Here is a 22,160-nt window from a genome sequence, read left to right as displayed (position 1 = left end):
TGAATGAGTTCTCACAAGATCTGATGGTTTTGTAAGGGGCTTCCCCCTTTGCTCTGCTCTCATTCTTCTCTCTCCTGCCACCATGCGAAGAAGGACATGTTTGCTTCCCCTTCTGCCATGATTGTAAATTTTCTGAGGCCTTCCCAGCCATGTGGAACTGTCAGTCAATTAAACCTCTTTTCTTTATAAATTACCCAGTGTCTCTGGCAGTTTTTTATAGCAGCATGAGAACGGACTAATACAGTAACAAAAAGTTGCATTCAGTTTTTTGCCAAGATAAATCCTGGACTTAAGTGTAAATAACAATAATGTAAGAGTACTAGAAAGAGCACATGTGAATAAATCCTTATGTAATTTTGGGAGAGGGGTATCTCTATGGCAGCAACACAGAATTGTCTTCATGAAATGTGATGTCTTGAGGTCTCAACATTTGGGCCCTGTGCCAGGGCAGAGCCGGCCAGGCTCTGGAGCCAATCAAGATGGGTGTGGGAGGTGTTGCCAGGATCAGAAAACACGCTGAGGTGGGGCTCCTCTTGGCCACAAACATGCTGCTGTGCCTGCAGGAGCCATTTGGCCATCTCCAGAGGACCAGCACACACATGTACATAGCTATTCACACACATAAACATGCACTTTATACATGCATGCATACATATCCACACAGTTATACATGTATACATGCATGCACACATGGTTATATGTGTCCACACACATTTATACATGTATATATGCATACACACGTATACATACACACATATATACATATGTACATGTGTTCACACATACCCATACACACATATACCTATAATACATATAGGTACAGTATTTGTATACATACACACATTTACATGCACATGAACCTATATACATACACGTATTTACACATACATATATATGCACTTACACATAGCCACATATATACATGCACATGTTTATACACATACATATATACACATTTACGCACACACACCCACACTCACATAGCGATTTCTATCTTCTATTACTCTGGACCCTCATGAGTTTAGAAGGGGGTGAGCCAGGGTGGGGGATCCCCAGACAGCTGTCCACTTGCCTGTGGGGGCAGTGGTTGGGAGCAGATGACCTGAGCTCAGTGGGCTGCCACTTTTGCCAGGTATTGGTCTTGTCATTCTAAGATGAACATAACAACAATTCCTGCCTGTGGTTGCACTGAGCATTGTGAGACAAAGTGCCCAGAATAGGCTCAGCTAGTTGCAAGAGCAGAGATTGTGATCTTGTGCTGGGAGGCCCTCTGAGGTGAGGTCCCCCAAAGAGGGGGGCAGCATGTCTGGACTCTGGACTCTGGGGGCCTCATCAGCAAGAGCCCAGGCTTGTTTTGGGAGTCTGGAGGGAGGTGGCCATGGTAGTAGCCCTGAGTGGAACAGCTGTGCCCAGCACAGTGACCATCTCTTGGGCAGTGTGGGTGATGCCTTAAGAAATGCTTGGAATCAGCCAGGGACACTTTGAGGGCCTAATGTCTGGCACAGGGGCTGGGAGAAGATTGTGTCACTGTGCTTTGTGATGAAGGAAGAGCACCTCCCCCTTGGTCAGGCTATTGAGGTTGGGGGGCGTTTCCTGGTCCCCTCTGCCCTCCCACACCTCCTAAGAGGCACCTTCCTTCCCAGGTGTGTGAAGGTGAACGTGGCTGTCTTGTGCCCTCCATGGCCCACCCGTGTAGGTGCTGCCTGGAGATACACACCATGTGTGTATCAAGGAAAGGTACCAATGACTGTAACGATGACTCTGTGGCCACAAGCCTCTCCAGCCAACTCTTTGGTGATTTTCTGATATCAGTATACTTACATACACAAGCAACTGAGGCTATATCAGAATTGCCTTTCAGTCTCGCTTTTGAAAGTGGAATCCCATTTAATATTTTCATTCCGATCTACGTGAAATTCAAACCTGCCTTGAAGACCCACCTCAGATTCCCTCTGTGAAGCCTTACCTGGCAGCATAGTCATCGCCATCGCCATCCCTATCTGCTTCTACAGTCTTCACCTTGTGTTATACTTGCTCACAGAGTCTTATGTGCCTTAGCAAGGGGATAGGCCAGCAACTCACCTGTCCATTACCCCCTTCCTAGAACAGCACCTGGGCCAGTACCCACTGAGGAATTATTGGTAACATTCTGATAAAATACAGAATTGAGAAATTTAACATTTCTCAATTTGGAATTTTGTCGAAGCCTGTGAGCTTGCTTAATGCGGGGCATTAGACCTCTGTGAAAATGCAGAAATAGTATTCTAGTATTACATCATATCATAGTATCATTATTTGCTTTGCATCTATTCACAGTTTATAGAGTATCTGATGGGGTGGAATTATTTTGGGGTTTTATGGATTTATTCTCATGTTTCCCCACCAGCTCCTACTGATTTCCCTTTTTAACTTGTGGATTTGCATTTGGGTTGATTAGCTCTGAGGCCAGCAATGCTCAGAGCTAGACTGAGGTTGATCCCTGCATGATTCCGAGTTTGGAAGGGTCATGAACGGCCTCTCAGCAGAAGGCGTGATTATTTTTATCTGTGGCTGTACTGTAATTAGAACACAGCTGTGAGAGTTGGTAGTTTACAAGTTTCTAATGAGCTATTTCCTTCCCCAATCACATTAGTTGGGGAGTTAATTGGGTCCATCTGGTGCATAATTCACAGTATCTCTAATATCTGTGATTTTATAAGCCTGTGGCGAACTTGGACTCTTGATTCACAAGGGGGAGTTTTGGTGCTTGAGTTCAATGGCAGAGTTTAGTGAAATGCAGGGACAGCAAAGCTGAACTGGGGCTTTGCAGGAAACATGCCCTAGGAAGCAGAGCCACTGGATTCCAGCGAGGTGGTCAGGGCCATTCAGCACCCCAGCCAGCCTCAGGGATCTGGTTCCTGAGGGGAGTCACTGATCTGTGGGTTACTCGGCCAGGCCCAGCCTCTGGTAGGAGGATCCTCTCCAGCTCAGTGAAGCAGAGGGGGGTTAGACAGTAGCTACAAATGCTGGCTTTCTTCTCATGATGAATGTCTTTTCCTGATTTTTTTGCACAATAGTGTGCTAGAGGGCACAAGGCTATGGGAAAGATAACATAGGGCATATCTATAAACTCCTGGTCACATGAGGATGAAATCTGACACAATCAACCAGTGCCCAAGTATCCCAGGGTCCTTGCCTGCACCCTTCGGAGACTACACCTGGTCTGGAGGCTGGGACAGGAGAATTGCTTGAGTCTGGGAGTTGGAGTCTGCAGTGTGCCATGGTCTGGCCTGTGAGTGAATAGCCACTACACTCCAGCCTGGGCAGCCTAGTGAGACCTGTGTCTATTAAAAAAAAAAAAAAAGAAAAAAGGCCAGGCGCAGTGGCTCATGCCTGTAATCCCAGCACTTTGGGAGGCCAAGGCGGGTGGATCACCTGAGGCCAGGAGCTTGAGACCATCCTGACCAACATGGAGAAACTCCATCTCTGCTAAAAAAATCAAAGTTGGCTGGATGTGGTAGCGCATGCTTTTAATCCTAGCTACTCGAGAGGCTGAGGCAGGAGAATCGCTTGAACCCGGGAGGCGGAGGTTGCTGTGAGCAGAGATCACGCCATTGCACTCCAGCCTGGGTGACAAGAGTGAAACTCTGTCTCAAAAGACAAAACAAAACAAAACCAAACCATAAGGGGAAATGCCTGTAGATTGCCCAACTGTAGTTCCTGCCCGGAAGCATGGCATACTGCACAGTGTGGTGGCACCAGGAGCCAGTGAGCCAGGGTGTCCTTTTGAGGCCAGCGCCCTCCACAACATTCTCTAAGTGTGAGAAAACTTGCCCCCTAGCTTCAACACATCCCTGTGGGAAGACCTGCAGAGGTCCCAGCCCCAGAGGCCTCCAGGCAGGGTCCACCCGCATATGGGTGGGAGGCAGGCACAACCCAAGTCACTATGCCCTGTGCACAGCCACACATGCAGCCCAGCTCCGAGTGGCTGTACTGGGGTGGAGGCCAGTAGGGGGTGCAGGGCAGAGGAGGAGTGCTGCAGGGCAAGGATGGGGCGGGATGGGTGAGATGGGGGCGGAACCGGTTTCATTTTCCCTAGTGGCACGAGGGAGAGTAGCACTGACTTCTCAGGATCTGCTCCTGACCAAGAGCCACTGCATGCCACGTGTTTTACCTGCACTCGGCATGGCTGTGTGGCCTCATGTCCAGGAGAGAATAGTTCTGCCGGCAACAAGAATGACACAACAATCATCACGAAATGGATTAAAGACAACCTGAGGTGTATGAAGCAACAGGTGTGTATTATGTCTGTCTCCTAGATGAAGAGGATGCGTGCGTATGCTTATTCCCATGCTTTCCCACCACTGGAGGGTACTGGTCTTTTTTTTTTTTTCTTTTTTCTTTTTTGAGATGGAGTCTCACCCTGCCACCCAGGCTGGAGTACAGTGGCACGATCTCGGCTCGCTTCAACCTCCGCCTCCCAGGTTCAAGTTATTCTCCTGCCTCAGCCTCCCGAATAGCTGGGATTACAGACGCCCACCACTATTGCTGGCCTGCTAATTTTTGCGTTTTTAGTAGAGACGGGGTTTCACCATGTTGGCCAGGCTGGTCTCGAACTCGACCTCAGCTGATCTGCTTGCCTCAGCCTCCTAAGAGGGTGTTGATCTTCTCCTTTTTTTCTGTGAAACAAGGTCTTGCTCTGTTGCCCAGACTGGAGTGCAATGGTGCAATCAAAGCTCACTGCAGCCTGAAACTCCTGGGCTCAAGCAATCCTCCCACCTCACCCTCCTGAGTAGCTGGGACTACAGGCATGTGCCACTACACCCAGCTAACTTTTAACATTTTTTTTCTGGAGAGATGGGATCTTGCTATGTTGCCCAGGCTGGACTCAAACTCCTGGCTTCAAATGATCCGCCTGCCTTGGCCCCCCAAAGTGTTGGGATTACAGGTGTGAACTACCACCCCGGCCCAATTTTTTCAATTATTTTTAGTGTGGAAAAAATATATATCATAGAATCTACCATTTTAGCCATTTTTAAGTGTACAATTCAGTGGCATTAATTACATTCCTAATGGGCAACCATCAACACTAATTCTAAAATTTTTTCATCACTCCAACTACGAACTCTGTGCTCATTAAGCAATAACTCTCCGTGTCCTCCTCCCCACAGGCTCTGGAACCTGCAATTTACTTTCTGTCTCTGTATTTAGCTTTTGTAGATATTTCATACACGTGAACTCATGCAGCATTTGTCCTTTTGTTCCTGGCTTATTCATTCAGCATGATGTTTTCAAGGTTCACCATATTCGGCATGTGTCAGCATTTCATTCCTTTTATGAGTAAATGATGTTTCATTGTGTGTATATACCATATTTTATTAATCTTTTATTGATAGACATGGGTTGTTTCCACATTTTGGCTATTTTGAATAATGTGGCAATGAATATTGGTGTGTAAATATCTGAGTCCCTGCTTTCCATTATTTTGGGATATACATCTAGGAGTGAAATTGCTAGATTATGTGGTAACTATGTTTAACTTTGTGAGAACCTGCAAAACTGTTTTTCGTAGAGTTTTCCACACTTTGCATTATTACTAGCAGTGCATGAGAGTTCCAGTTTCTCTATATACTCACCAACATTTATATTCCTTTTTTTTATTCTAGCCATCCTAGTGAGTGTGAAGTGATATCTCATAGTAGTTTTGCTTTACATTTCTCTAATGACTAATGATGTTGAGCATCTTTTTATGTGCTTATTGGCCTTTTGTATATCTTCTTCGAAGAACTGTTCATGTAATTCTTTCGCCCATTTAAAAATTGCATTGTATTTTTGTTGTTGAGTTGTAGGAGTTTTTAAAATATTGGATACTAGACCCGTATCAATATATGATTTGCAAGAAATTTCTTTAATTCCCTAGGTTGTCGTTTCACTTTCTTGAGAATGTCTTTTATTCTCTTGTTTTTGAGACAGGGTGTTGCTCTGTAACCCAGGCTGGAGTGCAGTGGTGTCATTATGGCTCACTGCAATCTCTATCTCCCGGGTTCAGGCCATCCTCCTCAGCCTCCCAAATAGCTGAGACTACAGGTATATGCCACCATACCTCACTAATTTTTGTATTTTGGGTAGAGACAGGGTTTCACCATGTTGCCTAGGTTGGTCTCAAACTCCTGAACTCAAGCGATCTTTCTGCCTTAGCCTCCCAAAGTGCTGGGATTACAGGCATAAGCCACCATGCCCAGCCCTGAAATGTCTTTTGAAGCACAAAGGATTTTAATTTTGATGAAGCTCAATTTATATATATTTTTTCTGTTGTTGCTTGGGCTTTTGGTGCTATAGCTAAAGATCCATTGCCAAATCCAAGGTCATGTTTGTTTTCTTCTAAGAATTTTATGATTTTATCTTTTAAATACATGATCTATTTTGAGTTGATTGTTTTATAGGGTGTGAGGTAGGGGTCTAACTTCATTCTCTTGCACATGGAAATCTAGTTATCCCAGTACCATTTGTTGAAGAGACTATTTATTCTCTGTTGAATGGTCTTTGCACTCTTGCCACAAAACTGGTTGGCCATAAGATGTATGAGTTTATTTCTGGACTTCCATTTGTATTCCATTGGTCTATATGTCTATCCTTATGCCAGTGTCACATGATTTTTACTACTGTAGCTTTGTAGTAAGTTTTGATATTTGAAAATGTGAATACTGGAAAGTTGTTCTTTGTCAAGATTGTTTTGGCTGTTCAGAGCCCCTTGAAGTTCCATATGAATTTGATGACCAGCTTTTACATTTCTTTGGAATTTTGATAGGTGTTGCACTGAATCACTTTGGATAGTATTAAAATCTTTATGACATTAAGTCTTGTTATCCATGAACATAGGGTGTATTTTAATTTATTTAGGTCTTCTTTAATTTCTTTCAGTTATGTTTTACAGTTTTTAGTGACATGTTTTTTACCTCTTTGTTAAATTTATTTTTAGCTATTTTGTTCTTTTGGATGCTATTGTAAATGGAATTGTTTTCTTAATTTCCTTTTTCAGATAGTTTATTGCTGATGTATAGCAACACAACAAATATTTTGCATTGAAAACTGTACTTGCAACTTGATGAATTAATTTATTAGCTCAGTAGCTTTCTTGTGGATTCTTTGGGATTTTCTACATGTAGGTTCATGGGATCATGTCTGCAAATGGAGATATTTTTACTTCTTCCTTTCCCATCTGGATGTCTTTTATTTCTTTTTCTCGTCTAATTACTCTGGCTTGAACTTCAAGTACAATGGCGAATTAGCAATAGTGAAATCAGGTATCCTTGATTTGTTCCTGATCTTAGGGGGAAAATTTTCAGTCTTTTACCATTGAGTATGATGTTAGCTGGCTGTGGGTTTTTCATACATATCCTTCATCATGTTGAGGCAGTTCTCTTCTATTCCTAGTTTTCTGGGTAATTTTCACCCTACTCCCAGAGAGCTTATGCTTAAGATGGAAGGTGGCAGGAAGACATAACCAGTGGGGGAAGAAGCCTAGACCACGTGTTTCCCTGGAATCTCTCTATATGACATGAAGTCTGTCTGTATGTCTTAATGGACATGAAGTTGACAATGTTCAAAGGATGGTGCCATGGACAGATACTCATGCCAAGCTGGAGAGGTCCAAATTCATCCTCTATGCCAGTGTTTCTCATAGTGTGGTACTATATCAATATCTCCTAGGTGTTAAAAATATAGCTCTTTGAGCCACACTCTCTTCCAAATCAGAATCTGTGGAGGAGGACTCTAGGAAATTGTCTTTGAAGTAAATTCCTCAGGTGATTTGACTGTGGCCTTATTTTTGGAAACCACTGCTATAGGTCATGGTGGGAGAGAATGAGGTGAGAATGGTGTTTTGGGGAGTCTGAAGTTTGTGAGATGGCCTGGGATATAGGCCAGGGCATGTGTCAGGGCCTGACCAAAGAGAGGGATGCACAGGCAGGCACGGGAGTGTGTGCTGGCAAATTTTTTCACAGAGGGGAGTCCAGCGATCTTTGGATTGTTCCAGATCTAGAGTTGTTCCCAGTAATTCTAGGATCCCAAAGTTTTCAAAGGGGATGACAAGAGGGAAATCTTGAGCAGGTGGCTTTTAGGAAAACATTAATTCATTTTTAGGCATGTCAATTTGAAGTAAGAGTAAAGCCAGGCTTGTGGCTGCCTACCCTGTGTGAAGAGGCACAGCCTCTATAAAAGGAATAACCCCAAATTCCCATCACAATATCAGTTCATTTCTTGCTTGTATGGATGAAGTCCACTTGGCAGTGTGGTAGTAGTGCTGTGGTCATTATTAGCACCAGGATGATAGGTACCCGTACCCTGTCCTGTTGTTGTCAATGCATGGTTGGTTGCCCCTTCCCTCCTTTCCCCCTGCCTGCTGCCCTGGGATATGACCTCTAGGGACTTCTTAGAGCTCCCTGGTGGCTTCTGGCTGGGTTCAGCCCATGGGGCATGGTAGGAGATGGAGCATGATGTGACTGGGGCTCTTATTTCTTTAGTCCTCCCTTTCCTATCCTCTCAGAAAGACCCTTGTGGCTGATGTGTCCTTAACAAGAGACCTCCATTCATCTCAGAATGGCTCTTCTGCAAGACTCTTTTCTTCTGGGTTCTGACAACTGCTTCCTCCCTTTATCCCCTTCAGGCCAGGGGTGGTAACAGATCTGCTGTTCCTAACCCCATCATACTGCACGTGTGTTTTCCCTACACTCTGCCTACATTTTTGCAAATTTTCCCTTTATTGAATCCTCCTTGAATTATTCTGACTTAGTGAGCCGCCCATTTCCTTCTGGTATCCTGACTGGTAGAATAGCTTCCAAGATGGCACTATGGGTAAAGTCCATCTGGAGTGTGGAAGAAGAGAGAGGGTGGATGACGCACAGGAAGAGACAGCCTGGAGTGTCATCCATCATGTCCTCCTCTGGCCACTATCTGGGACTTGGTTCTGTGGTCCCCTGAAATGGAAGTGGTAGGACACGTGGCCCCTAACCAGCCAGCCATCTCATAGCAGCAACTCCACACCGAGCAGCTGCCCTGGTGAAGAGCTGGTGGTCTGTGTTGCAGGAAGGTGCAGTTCTCAAGACTGGGGGTCTTGGTATGAATATTCAGTATCCCTTAACCTGATATCACCAGAATATTTTAGGTGTCTTAAGAGTGATGATAGCACAACACCCTGTTTTAGAGACTAGTGTATATGAGTTTGGAGGAAACTGTGACAGATAACTAAGAAGTAGTTGTTAGAGAGAAATACTGGATTTCTCTGTAAAATACTGTAGCCTGGATTTAAGTAGTTCTGGCATTTTCTGTGCTATGTGCCAGGTGCTGTGCTGGGAGGCAGTTACATAAGCAAGTGGCCCTGATATGTTGAGTTAAATGTGGTAATGGTGAGTGTGAGGTCCAGCCAGGCAGAGGGTGTCTGAGCTCCAGCTCCATCAGAGGAAAATGGGTCTGCACAAAGGAATGGAGGGTACCAGAAACACCACTGACAGCTTTGTAAATGTACACATTCCTTCTTCTTGTCATTAAAAGGTAATTGGCAATTGAAATAAAAATAATCAAAATGAAATGTGCATCTCGTATCACATATAAAAGTGTGACAGCAGTGATACAAAGGCTGAGGAGAGAAATGGAAACACACTCTTCTTGTATGTGAACCACGGTGTACCGTAGAGGTAAAGTGTTATATACTGTATATGTGTACATACAAGTATATATTCCTATTGTATGCTGTATAGCAATGGGTATAATATCATTTTCAGTTAGACTGTGGGAAGTTAAAGATGTATACTGTAAACCCTAAAGTAATATCCAGAATAAAAAAGAGTTATAACTAATAAGCCAATGAAAGGATAAAATGGAATCATACAAAATAATTAATGCAAAATAAGGTGGAAAAAGGGAACAAGAACAGATTGTCAAATAGAAAACAAGTATCAAGATGGTAGATTTAAACCTAAATATATTTCTGATCACATTATATGTGAATGGACTTATTATCTCAATTTAAAGGTAGACATTGTCATATTGGGAAAGAAATCAAAATTGAACTATATGCTACTTATAAAGGAACCCATTCTAAGTATTAACAGCATTCTAAGTATTAAAATAACATATGGAGATAGGTTAAATACAAAAATGAAAAAAGACATACAATACTAAAACTGATACTGTCCAAAGAAAAATGGGATGTCTACATTAATATCAGAAAAAGTAGGTTACAGAGCAAAGAATATTACTAGGGACAAAGAAGGCCACACCATAATGATACAGGGGTCAATTGATCAGAAGGGCATAATTCACAGTGCATATGGACTTAGTAACAGAGCTGCAAAATACACGAAGCAAAAACTGATAGAACACAAGAAAGAATCATAGTTGGAGATTTCAGTACCCCCTTCTCATTAACTGATAGAACAAATAGAAAATCCTGTAAAGCCATGACTTTTTCAGATGCCTGTAGCACGTGGCAGGGATAATTGCCATCTGCAGAGAAATGTGCTATTATTCACTGTGGCGAGTCTCCAGGCTGTGTATGTGTCAGGTCCATGCTAGGCCACTGGGACAAGAATCTCCTGGACAAGCATCCTGGACAAGCATCCTGGATAAGTATCCAGGAAGGCTAGTGATTTTCAAAGAAGAGCTTAGAAAATATACCTAGCCACTGTGGCACTGGCAGAGTCTACCTAAGAACATGAGATAGGGACAATGTGCCATCTGCCTCATGAATGCTTTGCCACCTACTATCATTTCAGAGAATGCCCTTGAATGTTTCATTGATTTCAAATTAGATATTGGTTAGAATAATTTTTTAAAACTATACTTCCCCCTTTTTATGTGGGATATCACTGTTGAGCAAGTTGTACACATACACATATATAATATGAAAAATGTTAACACAAGTTGTAAAATGGTCTTTCAGAGAGCTGTCTACTCTGGCAAAATGGAATGAGCTCAGGCTTCATCCAATAACATATGGAGGTACTGTCTGCCTATCTGTGTTCCTGTTGACATTGCTCAATGTTTTCCTTTCCGGGACTCAAGCATTCATTGGTCTTTCTGTGAAAGTATGGCTATTAGGAAAAGATACAGCTTTTAACTCATGGCCTGCACACCATTCATTAACATGAAGAATCTTATCTTTCTTCCTTGAAAAGCATAGCCCATCTGGTTTGTTTTGGGAGGAGTATACTTCTGTGTTTTGTGCAATAAAAATGATTTATCTCTTCAATAACCAGCCCAGTCACAAGCCCATCTAATGTTAATAATTAATTTTGGGGCTTTCCAGCTAACTGGAGTGAATGTTGGTCTGATTTCTTCCCTCGGGTTTTTTCTGCCTGAAAACAATCTTTCCAATACCAATTTCTTTGCACACTGGGCTGAGATTTGAAAACCTGCTTAATTACATGGCAGTGGTTCTCTAAACAGGAGTCTTTCACGTTCCATCCATGTGCTTTGAAAAGGAAGGATTGCATCCTATGTCTGAGGAATTACTTAAGCCCAAGGATGGAATGTTCTGTTTTACTACCTGTGTGTAAGCCTCAGAAGAAATGGGCACCAATCTTCTTTATTGTGATTTTTGGGCATTTATTGAGCGATCACCAGTTTCACAGCAAGCTGGATAGAAACAGCCATGCATGTTTGGCTTTATTTCTGGTATGTCTACTTCTTGTGACTCACTGGGCTCAGGCACTACTCTACCATCTCTCCCTCTCTCTGTTGAATTGTAAACTTCAAAAATCGTACCACTAAGCCCACTAGCTGTTTAAACTACTTTCCTTATGGGAAAGGACAGTTGAAATTAGACCTTAAATACACGTGATGTTCTTACATCCAAGTAATCCTAAAATTCTCCTGTAAATATTTCTCAGTGAATACCTCTCCAGGCTTTGGGCCATATGATTATACTTTTTTGCCAATTATTACTATCCATTTATATTCAACATTTCTTGTGTTAACTGTCCTTACAAATTCTCTGGAAGCATTTTTAAAACAGTTTGTAGACATTCTCTTAAAAATATTAATTTGCACCATCTGTAATGAAACTAGTTGTTCGAACAAAGGTTAACATCAACCCTAACATATTTTCCAACTAGGAGGCACTGCTAGGATTGGTGGAGTATAAACAAATAAAATTTTATTACGTTGGCAGAGAGAAAGTGAAAAAACCTTTCACTTGTAAAGACTGCATTCTTTTAATCCCTTTTTCTACTACTATTAATATATAATGTACAGGGCATCTTGGTTTGGCAATTCATTTGAAACTTTAATATTCCTATTAATACTCACTTTCCCTCCAAGTCCCTTAATTTTTAGAAAGCATTTTATTTGTTTGTTTGTTTGTTTATTTATTTATTTATTTATTTATTTATTTATTTATTTATTTATTTACTTTGAGACAGAGTCACACTATGTCACCCAGGCTGGAGTGCAGTGGTGCAATCTTGGCTCACCACAACCTCCACCTCCTGGGTTCAAGTGATTCTCCTGCCTCAGCCTCCCGAGTAGCTGGGACCACAGGTGTGTGCCACCACGCCCAGCTAATTTTTTTTTTTTTGTATTTTTAGTAGAGATAGGATTGTGCCATGTTGGCCAGGCTAGTCTCGAACTCCTGGCCTCAAGTGGTCCACCCACCTTGGCCTCCCAAGGTGTTGGGATTACAGGCATGAGCCACCGTGCCTGGCCAGAAGGCATTTTTAAAATAAGAGTTTCTTCATTTCAGCGAATAACTAGAAATGATAAGTAGAAATGATTAGTTTTCATCTTGTATTTCAGAGTTTCAGTACAGTCTTTCATCCCATCATTTCTTGAATTCCTATTTTCTATCTATCTCTGTATCATTTATTTACTGTGCAAATTTCTCATTTTCAAGTTGATAAGTTCATTCTTCCTTTAAAAATAGCATGTAATATTTGATCTACACAAAATAATATATGTAACATATGGATAAGTTACGAAGTTTAGTTTTTACAAACCCCTGTATGCTCACCAACCAGTTTTTCCTCTTTTACCCCATCTCTTTGCTTCCCAACATGGAGACTTCTCTCTGGAATTGTGTATTTAAAATTCCTGTGTGTGTACGCATGCCTCTCTCTCTCTCTGTCATCTCACACACATTCTCTCTTTCTATCTAAAACCAAATAAATTTATCCTAAACAGTGTATTCTTCAGTGTTGCTTGGTTTTGAGCCTTATAAAAATTGCATCATGTATGTATTCTTCTATTTTTCTTCATGCAACATTATGTTTCTAAGATTTATCCATATTGATTTGTTTAGCTGTAGTTCATTTATTTCCACTATTGTGTGAAATTCCATTGTGTGAATATATCATTGTGTGTTGATTTTGTATCCTTCAGCTGTGCTGAATTTATTAATCCTAATGGTTTTAAAAAATTGAGTTTTTAGAGTTTTCGACACAAAAAGTTGTGTTGTCTACAAATAGAGATAATTTTACTTCTTCCTTTCCAGTTTGGATGCCTTTCATTTATTTTTCTCCCCTAACTGTTCTGGCTAGAACTTCCAATACTACATTGAGTAGAAGTAGCAAAACAGGCATCCTTACCTTGTTCCTAGTCATAGGGGAAAAGCTTTCAGTCTTTCACCATTCAGTGTGATGTTAGCTGTGCATTTTTCATAAAGTCTTTATTATGTTGCGGTAGTTTCCTTCTATTCCTAGTTTGCTGAGGGTGTGCATTTTTTTTTTAAATCATGAAATGGTGTTAAACTTTGTCAAATGTTTTTCCTGCATCAATTGAGATGATCATGTGTTTTTTTTCTTTACTGTGTTAATGTGTATTTCATAGATTGATTTTCCCATTTTAAGCCATCTCAGTATTCCAGGAATAAATCCCACTTAATCATGGTGTATAATACTTTTAATATGCTGCTGAGTTTGATTTGCTTAGTGTTTAGTATTTTGTTGAGGATTTTTGCATCAGTATTCACCAGGAATATCGGTTTGTAGTTTTCTTTTCTTATAGTGTCTTTGTCTGGCTTTGGTATCAGGGTAATGCTGGCCTCATAGAATGAGTTAGGAAGTTAGGTCTCATAGAATGAGTTTGCCCTCCGTTTCAATTTTCTGGAAGAGTTTGAGAAGAATTGGTGTTAATTTTTCTTTAAATGTTTGGTAGAATGCACCAGTAAGGCTATCTCATCCAGGGCTTTTCTTTGTTGGGAAGTTTTTGATTACTGATTCAATCTTTTTACTGGTTGTAGGTCTATTCAGAATTTTTTATTTCTCCATGATTCAGTCTTGGTAGGTTGTGTGTACTTAGGAATTTGTCCATTTCATCTAGGTTATCCAATTTTGGGGCATACAGTTGTTCATGGTATTTTCTTATAATATTTTTTATTTTTTAAAAATTGGTAGTCATGTCCCTGATTCCATTTCTGATTTTAGTAATTTGAGTTTTTCCTTAGTCAGTCTAGCTAAAGATCTGTCAATTTTGTTAATCTCTTCAAAAAACCAACTTTTGGTCTCATTAATTTTCTTTATTTTTAAAATTCACTACAGATCGCTTCTCTAATATTTATTATTTCTGTTAGCTTTTGAGTTTAGTTTGTACTCCTTTTTCCAGTTCCTTATACTATAAAATTAGGTTGCTAATTTGAGATCTTTCTTCTTTTTTAATGTCAGCATTTACAGCTATAAATTTCCCGTTTAGTACTGCTTTCACTGCACCACATAAGTTTTGATGTGTTATGCTTCATTTTCATTTGTCTCAAGGTATTATATTAGTATGCTAGAATTGCCATCACACAATGCCAGACTGTGTGGTTTAAACAACAGAAATTAATTTTCCTCACTGTTCTTCAGGCTAGAAGTCCAAGGTCAAGGTGCTGGTATGGTTGGTTTCTTCTGAGTCCTGTCTCCTTGGCATGCGATGGCCCCACTCTTTCTTCCTCTTCACATGGTTCTGTCAGTGCATGTGTGCTCCTGGTGCCTCTTTGTGTGTTCAAATTTCCACTTTTTTTTTTTTTTTTGAGATGAAGTCTCTCTCTGTCACCCAGGCTGGAGTGCAGTGGCACAGTCTTGGCTCACTGCAACCTCCGCCTCTTGGGTTCAAGCAGTTCTCCTGCCTCAGCCTCCCGAGTAGCTGGGATTACAGGTGCGTGCCACCACACTTGGCTATTTTATTTTTAGCAGAGATGGGGTTTCACCATGTTGGCCAAGCTGATCTTGAACTTCTGACCTTGTGATCCACCTGCCCTGCCTCCCAAAGCATTGGGATTACAAGCGTGAGCCACCGCGCCTGGCCAAACTTCCTCTTCTTATAAGGACACTAGTCAGATTGGGTTTAGATCCATCCCAATGGCTTCATTTTAACTTAATCATTTCCTGAAAGACCTCATCTCCAAACACATTCACACATTGTGAGGTACTAGGGGTTAGAGCTTCAACATAGGAATTTCAAAGCTACACAGTTCAGCCCATAACAGGTGTTTTCTAATTCCTCCTTTGATGGATTGGTTAAGAGTATGTTGTTTAATTTCCACATTTTGGTGAATTTTCCAGTTTTCCTTCTGTTATTGATTTCCAGTTCATTCCTATTATGATTGGAAAAGATACTTGGCATTACTTCAAACTTTTAAAAATTGTTAAAACTTATTTTGTGACCTAACATATGGTCTATCCTGGAAAAAGTTTCATGTGCACATTAGATAAAAGTGTATTCTGCTATTGTTGGGTGGAGTGTTTTGTATATGTCTGTTAGGTCCAATTGGTTTATAATGTTGTTCAAGTCTTCTGTTTTGTTATTGATCTTCTGTCTGGCTATACTATCCATTATTACCAGTGGAGTATTGAAGTCTTCAACCATTATGGTAGAGCGATTTTTCCCTTCTGTTCTGTCAGTGTTTGCATCATATATTTTGGAGCTCTAATGTTTGGTGCATATTATTTGTAGTTGTTATAACTTCTTGGGAATTGACTCTTTTATCATTATATAATATTTTTCTTTGCCTCTTTTAACGGTTTTTGTCTTAAAGTCTATTTTGTCTTATATCAAGATAGCCACCCCAACTCTCTTTTGGTTACTACTTGCATTGAAATATATTTTCTCATCCTTTCACTTTCAATCTATTTGTGTCTTTTGATCTACAGTGAATCTCTTGTAGACAGCATATAATTTTTTGTTTTTTACTTTATTAAAATACTGAGTTTTATTTCACATGTATATTTTTGTCTCCCCACCATTTCCATGTCTGACCACCGCTACTACTATGTCCTATCATAACATTCCATACATACTTAAAACCAAGCAAAGGGTGGAGTTCCATCTTTAAAAACTAAACAGGCATTTTGGACAACACATTCTTGGCAATAGAACCTGGACAACATTTATCAAACACGGTAGGGAAAGTTCTCACTCTGCATTATAAAAAGGACAGCCAGATATCAACTGTTACAGAAATGAAATAAGACGGAAAAATTTTTAACAAATTGTTTAAACTGTTTTCTTAAAGAGATTTCCTCCACTGCCAGAGATCTTGAATAGCCTCTTGGTCAGTCATCCGGAAGCAATTCTTCACATAATTGATGAACTTGGCTTCCACTTTGGGAAGAGAACCACCTTTTTCTATACTTGCTTGCATTTTTGCTTTAATGTCTTCTACAGAACTCGGTCCTTTTGGTGTTTTAGGAGTTTTTTCCTGTTTTTTGAAGGATTCTTGTCCTTTTGATCTTGGTGTTGATGATGGTTTTGAGTCTTTTCCATTCTGATTTGACTTTTGTGCATTTTTGGCTGGAGTATCTCGTATAGATTTCTTCACTGGCGCTTTTTCTTCAGCTTCCTCATCATCAAAATCATCATCATCATCATCTTCATCATCATCATCATCATCATCATCATCTTCATCAGCAGCAAGTTTTACTTTTTTCTGTGGAACCTTGCTACCACCTCCAGGGGCAGACCGCTTTCCAGATATACTTAAGAGTTTCACATCCTCCTCCTCTTCATCTTCTGACTCTGCATCCTCCTCGACAGCTACTAAGTGCTGTCCACTAATATGCACTGGCCCTGAACCACACTTCAACCTTAAGACCACTGGTGGTGTTATTTCAAAGCCCCCAAGGGAAACCGTTGGCTGTACAGACATTTTCAAAGTTGCCAGTGTTACTTTAATTGGACTGCCTTCGTAATTCATTGCCTCTGCTTCAACAATATGCAACTCATCCTTTGCACCAGCCCCTAAACTGACCGTTCTTAAAGATAACTGGTGCTCATTTTCATCATTATCCACCTTAAAGTGATAATCTTTGTCGGCCTTTAGTTCACAACCGAAAAGATAGTTCTGGGGCCTCAGGGGGCTCATGTCCATGTCCATCGAATCTTCCATCGGGTGGCGGCATGCACTTAGGTAGGAGAGAAGGCGGACGGAGATAAACGAACGCTGCTCCAAATAACAGCCGCGCAGGACGGAATCACACCAGGGCACAGCATATAATTGAACTGTGTGTATGTGTGTGTGTGTGTTTTAAAATCCATTCTGCCACTCTCTGCCTTTTGATTGGAGAGCTTAGTCCATTTACACTGAATTTGTTTAGTTAATTTTCCATTTTGCCAACTGGCTTTGTGCTGGGTCAATCCTTCATAATTGGCTGGGTGTGCCTTGAACCTAGAGACCAGCATGAGGTGAGTGCTTACAGTCTTCTCAGATGTTTTCTGAGCATGCATCTTGCTTGATCATGTTTGTGTTTTTTTCAGTTCTTCAGTATACCTTTCAACATTTTAATTTCCCAAAGAGTCTCATTCAAACTTCTCCTTGGTGCCTTAGATGGACTGTGGTCTATCTTTACCCATAATCTCTTTCCTGAGAAGTCTGTGAATCTGTACTCTCCCTGTTCTGTGACTCTATCTCCTGAAAATGTTTGCATAGGGCCACTATGCAAAGCTGTGCTGAACTTTGCACTGTATTTTTTTCTGTTACGTTACACTTAAAGGGCTGACCTTGCTCATACAGAATGATGCCAGACTCCCACAGGCTCTGACTGTACACGGGTGAGGAATCATAGTCTCCTTTCAAGCCTTCTGAAAAATTGCCCATGAGAGCTGGCAGCTTCCCCACTCATGTTTCTTCCTCAGATCTGCCTTCTGTCCATGGGAAACATGTTTGGCTGTGTTCTGCATGGTTGCTTTTGGGGTAAACCTAGCCTTACCACTGCCTGCTAGTTTGCTTTTTCCTCCTGGAAAGGTAGCTTGGGTCAGTGAAGCCAGGATGAAAACAGGCCACAAACAAGAGTCCCTGTCAGAGAGAGGGAGAGAGAAAGAGAGAAGAGAGAAGAGTATATAGGGATACAGAAAGAGAAATAGAGAAGGGAGGAGATAGGGATAGAGAAAGAGAGAAAGAAACAGAGAGGTGAAACTTTGCTAGTCAGCCTGCTGGGCAGAGGGGGTTACAGGAGGGCTGGGCTCTGCTGGCTTGCTGTGGCTCCCCATGACTGCTGCTCCATGTAGAGTACATCTGTACAGAGGGTACCATGCCTGGCACAGTCCTCAGGCTGGGATATGTTGCCTCCTGGCGGGAGGGAAGGGCTGGGGGATGGCATCGGGTGCTGGACACATGTTGGCCCTGCCCTCAGCAGCTGGGAGCCTATCCTGAGTCTCACTTGCTCCTTTTAAAATGAAGATAACCTTCAGGGTTATCATGAGGGTTAAATGAGATAAGAAAGGTGATAGCTTCAGCAAGAGCCTAACATAGAAGGTACTCGCTTAAATGACCATGGTTGTTATTAATACTCATCAAATAAAATCCTGGTAATAATATGGTGGGGAAAAGGCCTTTTGTCTACAGGATACTTGAGAGATACTGTCAAGTAATTGGGACAGAGAGTGAAGGGCCCCAAGTAGAAGGCCTAAACCCGCTTCTGCTGTCTGCAGCCTGTCTCTTGCCCTGGAGATACTTCCCATGAGGGACCCCTCCTGGTCACTGCTGCATAGGCTCTGTTACAGAGAAGACCTCATTGCTCAGCTTGGTTTTCCCACAGCTGATCTCCAATGTTACCAACCACTGGGGTCCTTCCCATTACAGACCTCCTGACCTGGGTGTAGAGGGACCACCAGCTGCCTTCCTGCCCTCTGACTTCTGCTTGATTTATTTTGGTCCCACTCCCAGTCTGGCCCTCTCTTGATTTATCTTGGTCCCAACTCCCAGGCTGGTCCCACTCCCAGCAGCTCTTCTACAGGGCTCTGCATGGCTGATGCCATCTGCCACCTGGCCTCTGTCCTGAGCCCTTGGCTCTCGACCTTCCTGCCTGCTCTGTGGTCTTTCTGAGTGGTGCCTGGGAAAGAGCCTGCATATGACTTGAGCAGACATCCCTTGGAGAATCTGTGGATGTGAATTTGGTCATGCACAGGTCAAGGCAGTGAAAGAACTTTGCATTTCTTGTTACTGGCTCTGTATCATCTTGTCCAGCAGAACTGACCTCAGCAATGGCTGCATAAATGGTGCCTATGTGGCATGGGGCCTAAGAAAGACTGAGGGCAAACCTCTTCCTCCATCCCTGGTACCCCAATCACCAACTCCCCAAACTGTCATTTGCACTAACCATTGTCTCTTTTTTGGCCTTTAAAAATGTAAATTCTCTTAGAAGTGTTCATATGTTAGGTACTCAATATTTTCAACATTTTTTAGCTCCTTTTTTGTCAATATGACAATATAAGCGTCATAGGACTGTTAAGTGTTTTGATCTAGAAAGAACCAAGGGATCTAGGTATGAGGAAACTGTTGAAGAAGAGGGCAGAAGAGGCAGAGGCATGGGCAAGAAACCGTTTCCATCTCACAGTCTGGCATGAACCTGTCTTATTAATAATCATGGTAGCAAGGGTTCTTGACAGTGGTGGATCTGCCTCAGATCCGTCAATTCTGGCTGTTTAAAACTTACTGTTTGAGGATTTTAAACATGGCTAATACCCAGGACTGGTGGAGATAGCAGTTCCTGCCTGTAACTGAATCGTGGAGTAATGGGGACAGGCTCTATTCCAGCAAAAGGACCATGGGCACCAAGAAACTTCTTGATCCAGTGACCTCACTTCTAGGAATCTATCCTAAGGAAATAGTTAAAGGCACACACAAAGACTTATCTACCAGGACTCACATAGTGTTTGTTATTTACCCAGGTAAAAAACCAGAAATCTCCTAAATTTCCATCAACAGACAGATGGTCAGGCATAATTTGATGATCCATGTAATGGAATATGATGGCTGACATTAAAAATCACATTATAGAAGAATAGCTAATATGTGATAACCTGTGAAATGCTAATGAGGTAGCTGAGCTGAACAATTAGAGAACAAGGCAATTTGTATATGTGAATATGTGTATGCGTGAATGTGTGTCTCTGCACTCATATGTGTGAATCTGACCTAAAAGTATTCATTTATATGTAGGAAAAAAACATTGAAAGGAAATTCTCTAAATGTTAACATTGGGTATCTCTGAATTATAGAATTATGTACAGTTGCAGTTGTTTTATGTGTTATCTTCTGTAATTTCCTTTACAATAAGCATAAATGTATAGGCATTTATAAGCATATAAATGCTTATAAATGTATAGGCATTTATAAGCATATAAATGCTTATAAATGTATAGGCACATAGGGATTTTGTAAATGTGTATACAGAGTTTGTTGAGACATGGGGAAATCAGACAATGTGGAAATTAGTAAAACTAGACAGTGCCCAGTCTTAGAGTGAAGTCAGAAAAATGTCAGTGGGATTTCTTTTTTCAGAAGAGGAAAAGTCAGAAATAATATAGATCTCATCAATATTTTCTACCTTATTGAAGTCAAAAGGAGAAAAAATTGGGCTTTCAGCTTTGTGGACCACCATTTTTATTTTCAACCTCTGGCAAATGTTTTTGGGCAATCCTGCATCTTCTCTACATGTGATCTGTGAGCTCTCTGGGTCACAGGCCAGGGATTCTATCAAGCAACAGGGCCCCAAGGCCTCCTTGGTGCTTCCCCTATTTGCAGAGAGGAATGGATTTGGAACATTGAAAATGGTATCTGGATGGTGTTAAGTTTAACTTGGAATAGCCCAAAGTCTCTTTACGAAATTTCCTGGTGAAACTCATTTTATTTTTGGATTTTTAGAAATATAATTACATAAAAAAGCTCAGAAACAATTACCTATATGCTTAACTACAATTATAAAATACTTTGTGTACACAAAGTGCATAAATGTAAATGTTAAACTAATAAAAATCAGCCAGATATGGCCACCACAGAGAAGATAAAATGGACTTTGGATTTTTCCCCATTTCTAATTTTCCTTCTTAGTGGCAAGAAGGTAAATCCTCCACATTGTGCAATGTGGTGCTGCTGTGGGCTGTTTTGAGACCCCATGGGTCATGCTTTCCAAGGAGCAATAGCGCCTCCACTCTCCTGAGCACTGTCCTCTCATCAGAGGGTCAGTATTGAGTCTATAAACATTACTGATTTAATGATTTAGAAAACTTGTTTTATTTGAGTTAAAAAGCCAATCTCATGCAAAAAAGCTATGATTACTAGGTTTTAACCCATTCATTATTAAGTATGTATGTATGTATGTATTTGTTTTTGTGACAGGGTCTTGGTCTGTTGTCTAGGCTGGAATGCAGTAGCACAACCTCAGCTCATTGAAGGTTTGACCTCTCAGGCTCAAGCAATCAATCCTTCCACCAGCCTTCCCAGTAGCTGGGACTACAGGAGTGCACCACCACACCCAGCTAATTTTTGAATTTTTTTAGAGACAGGGTTTTGCCATGTTGCCCAGCCTGGTCGTGAACTCCTAGGCTCAGGCAATCCACTCACCTTGACCTCCCAAAGTGCTGAGATTACATGTGTGAGCCACTGTGCCTGGCTCATTATTGAGTATTTATTAACTTACTTTGAACTGGGTACCACTTACAGTACCAAATAAAACAAGATGAAAACATGGCAGCCATTCTTAAGGAGCTCACAGTCTAATGAACCTTAGTGAATCAATATCCACAATCTATCTTTATGTTTTCCATTTACATCTCCTTAGTTAATGTAAGAAAACCAAGGGTTTTTGTTTCTTTTAAAGCGAGAGGGTCTCCTCCAGGCTGGAGTGCAGTGGCTCCATCATAGCTCATTGCAGCCTTGACCTTCTGGGCTCAAGTGATTCTCCTGCCTCAGTCTTCCAAGTAGCTAGGACTAC

The 22,160-nt window shown here is 41.4% G+C and overlaps 2 protein-coding genes across 2 annotated transcripts in view; one reads left to right on the top strand and one right to left on the bottom strand.

The window, feature by feature from the left end:
- OCA2 (OCA2 melanosomal transmembrane protein) overlaps nucleotides 1–22,160 on the top strand; it is a 339,630-nt gene that overhangs the window by 27,647 nt on the left and 289,823 nt on the right. The gene's annotated exons all lie outside the window — the stretch shown is intronic.
- On the bottom strand, nucleotides 16,135–17,418 carry LOC116481686 (nucleophosmin-like). The gene has a single exon (XM_032753431.2). It carries the CDS (start codon nucleotides 17,333–17,335, stop codon nucleotides 16,457–16,459), a length of 879 nt encoding a protein of 292 aa, XP_032609322.1. The 5' UTR covers nucleotides 17,336–17,418; the 3' UTR covers nucleotides 16,135–16,456.

This window comes from Hylobates moloch, unplaced genomic scaffold (assembly GCF_009828535.3).
Source record: "Hylobates moloch isolate HMO894 unplaced genomic scaffold, HMol_V3 SCAFFOLD_14, whole genome shotgun sequence".
Lineage (NCBI taxonomy): Eukaryota > Metazoa > Chordata > Mammalia > Primates > Hylobatidae > Hylobates > Hylobates moloch.
This window is presented reverse-complemented; position numbering and strand designations above follow the sequence as displayed.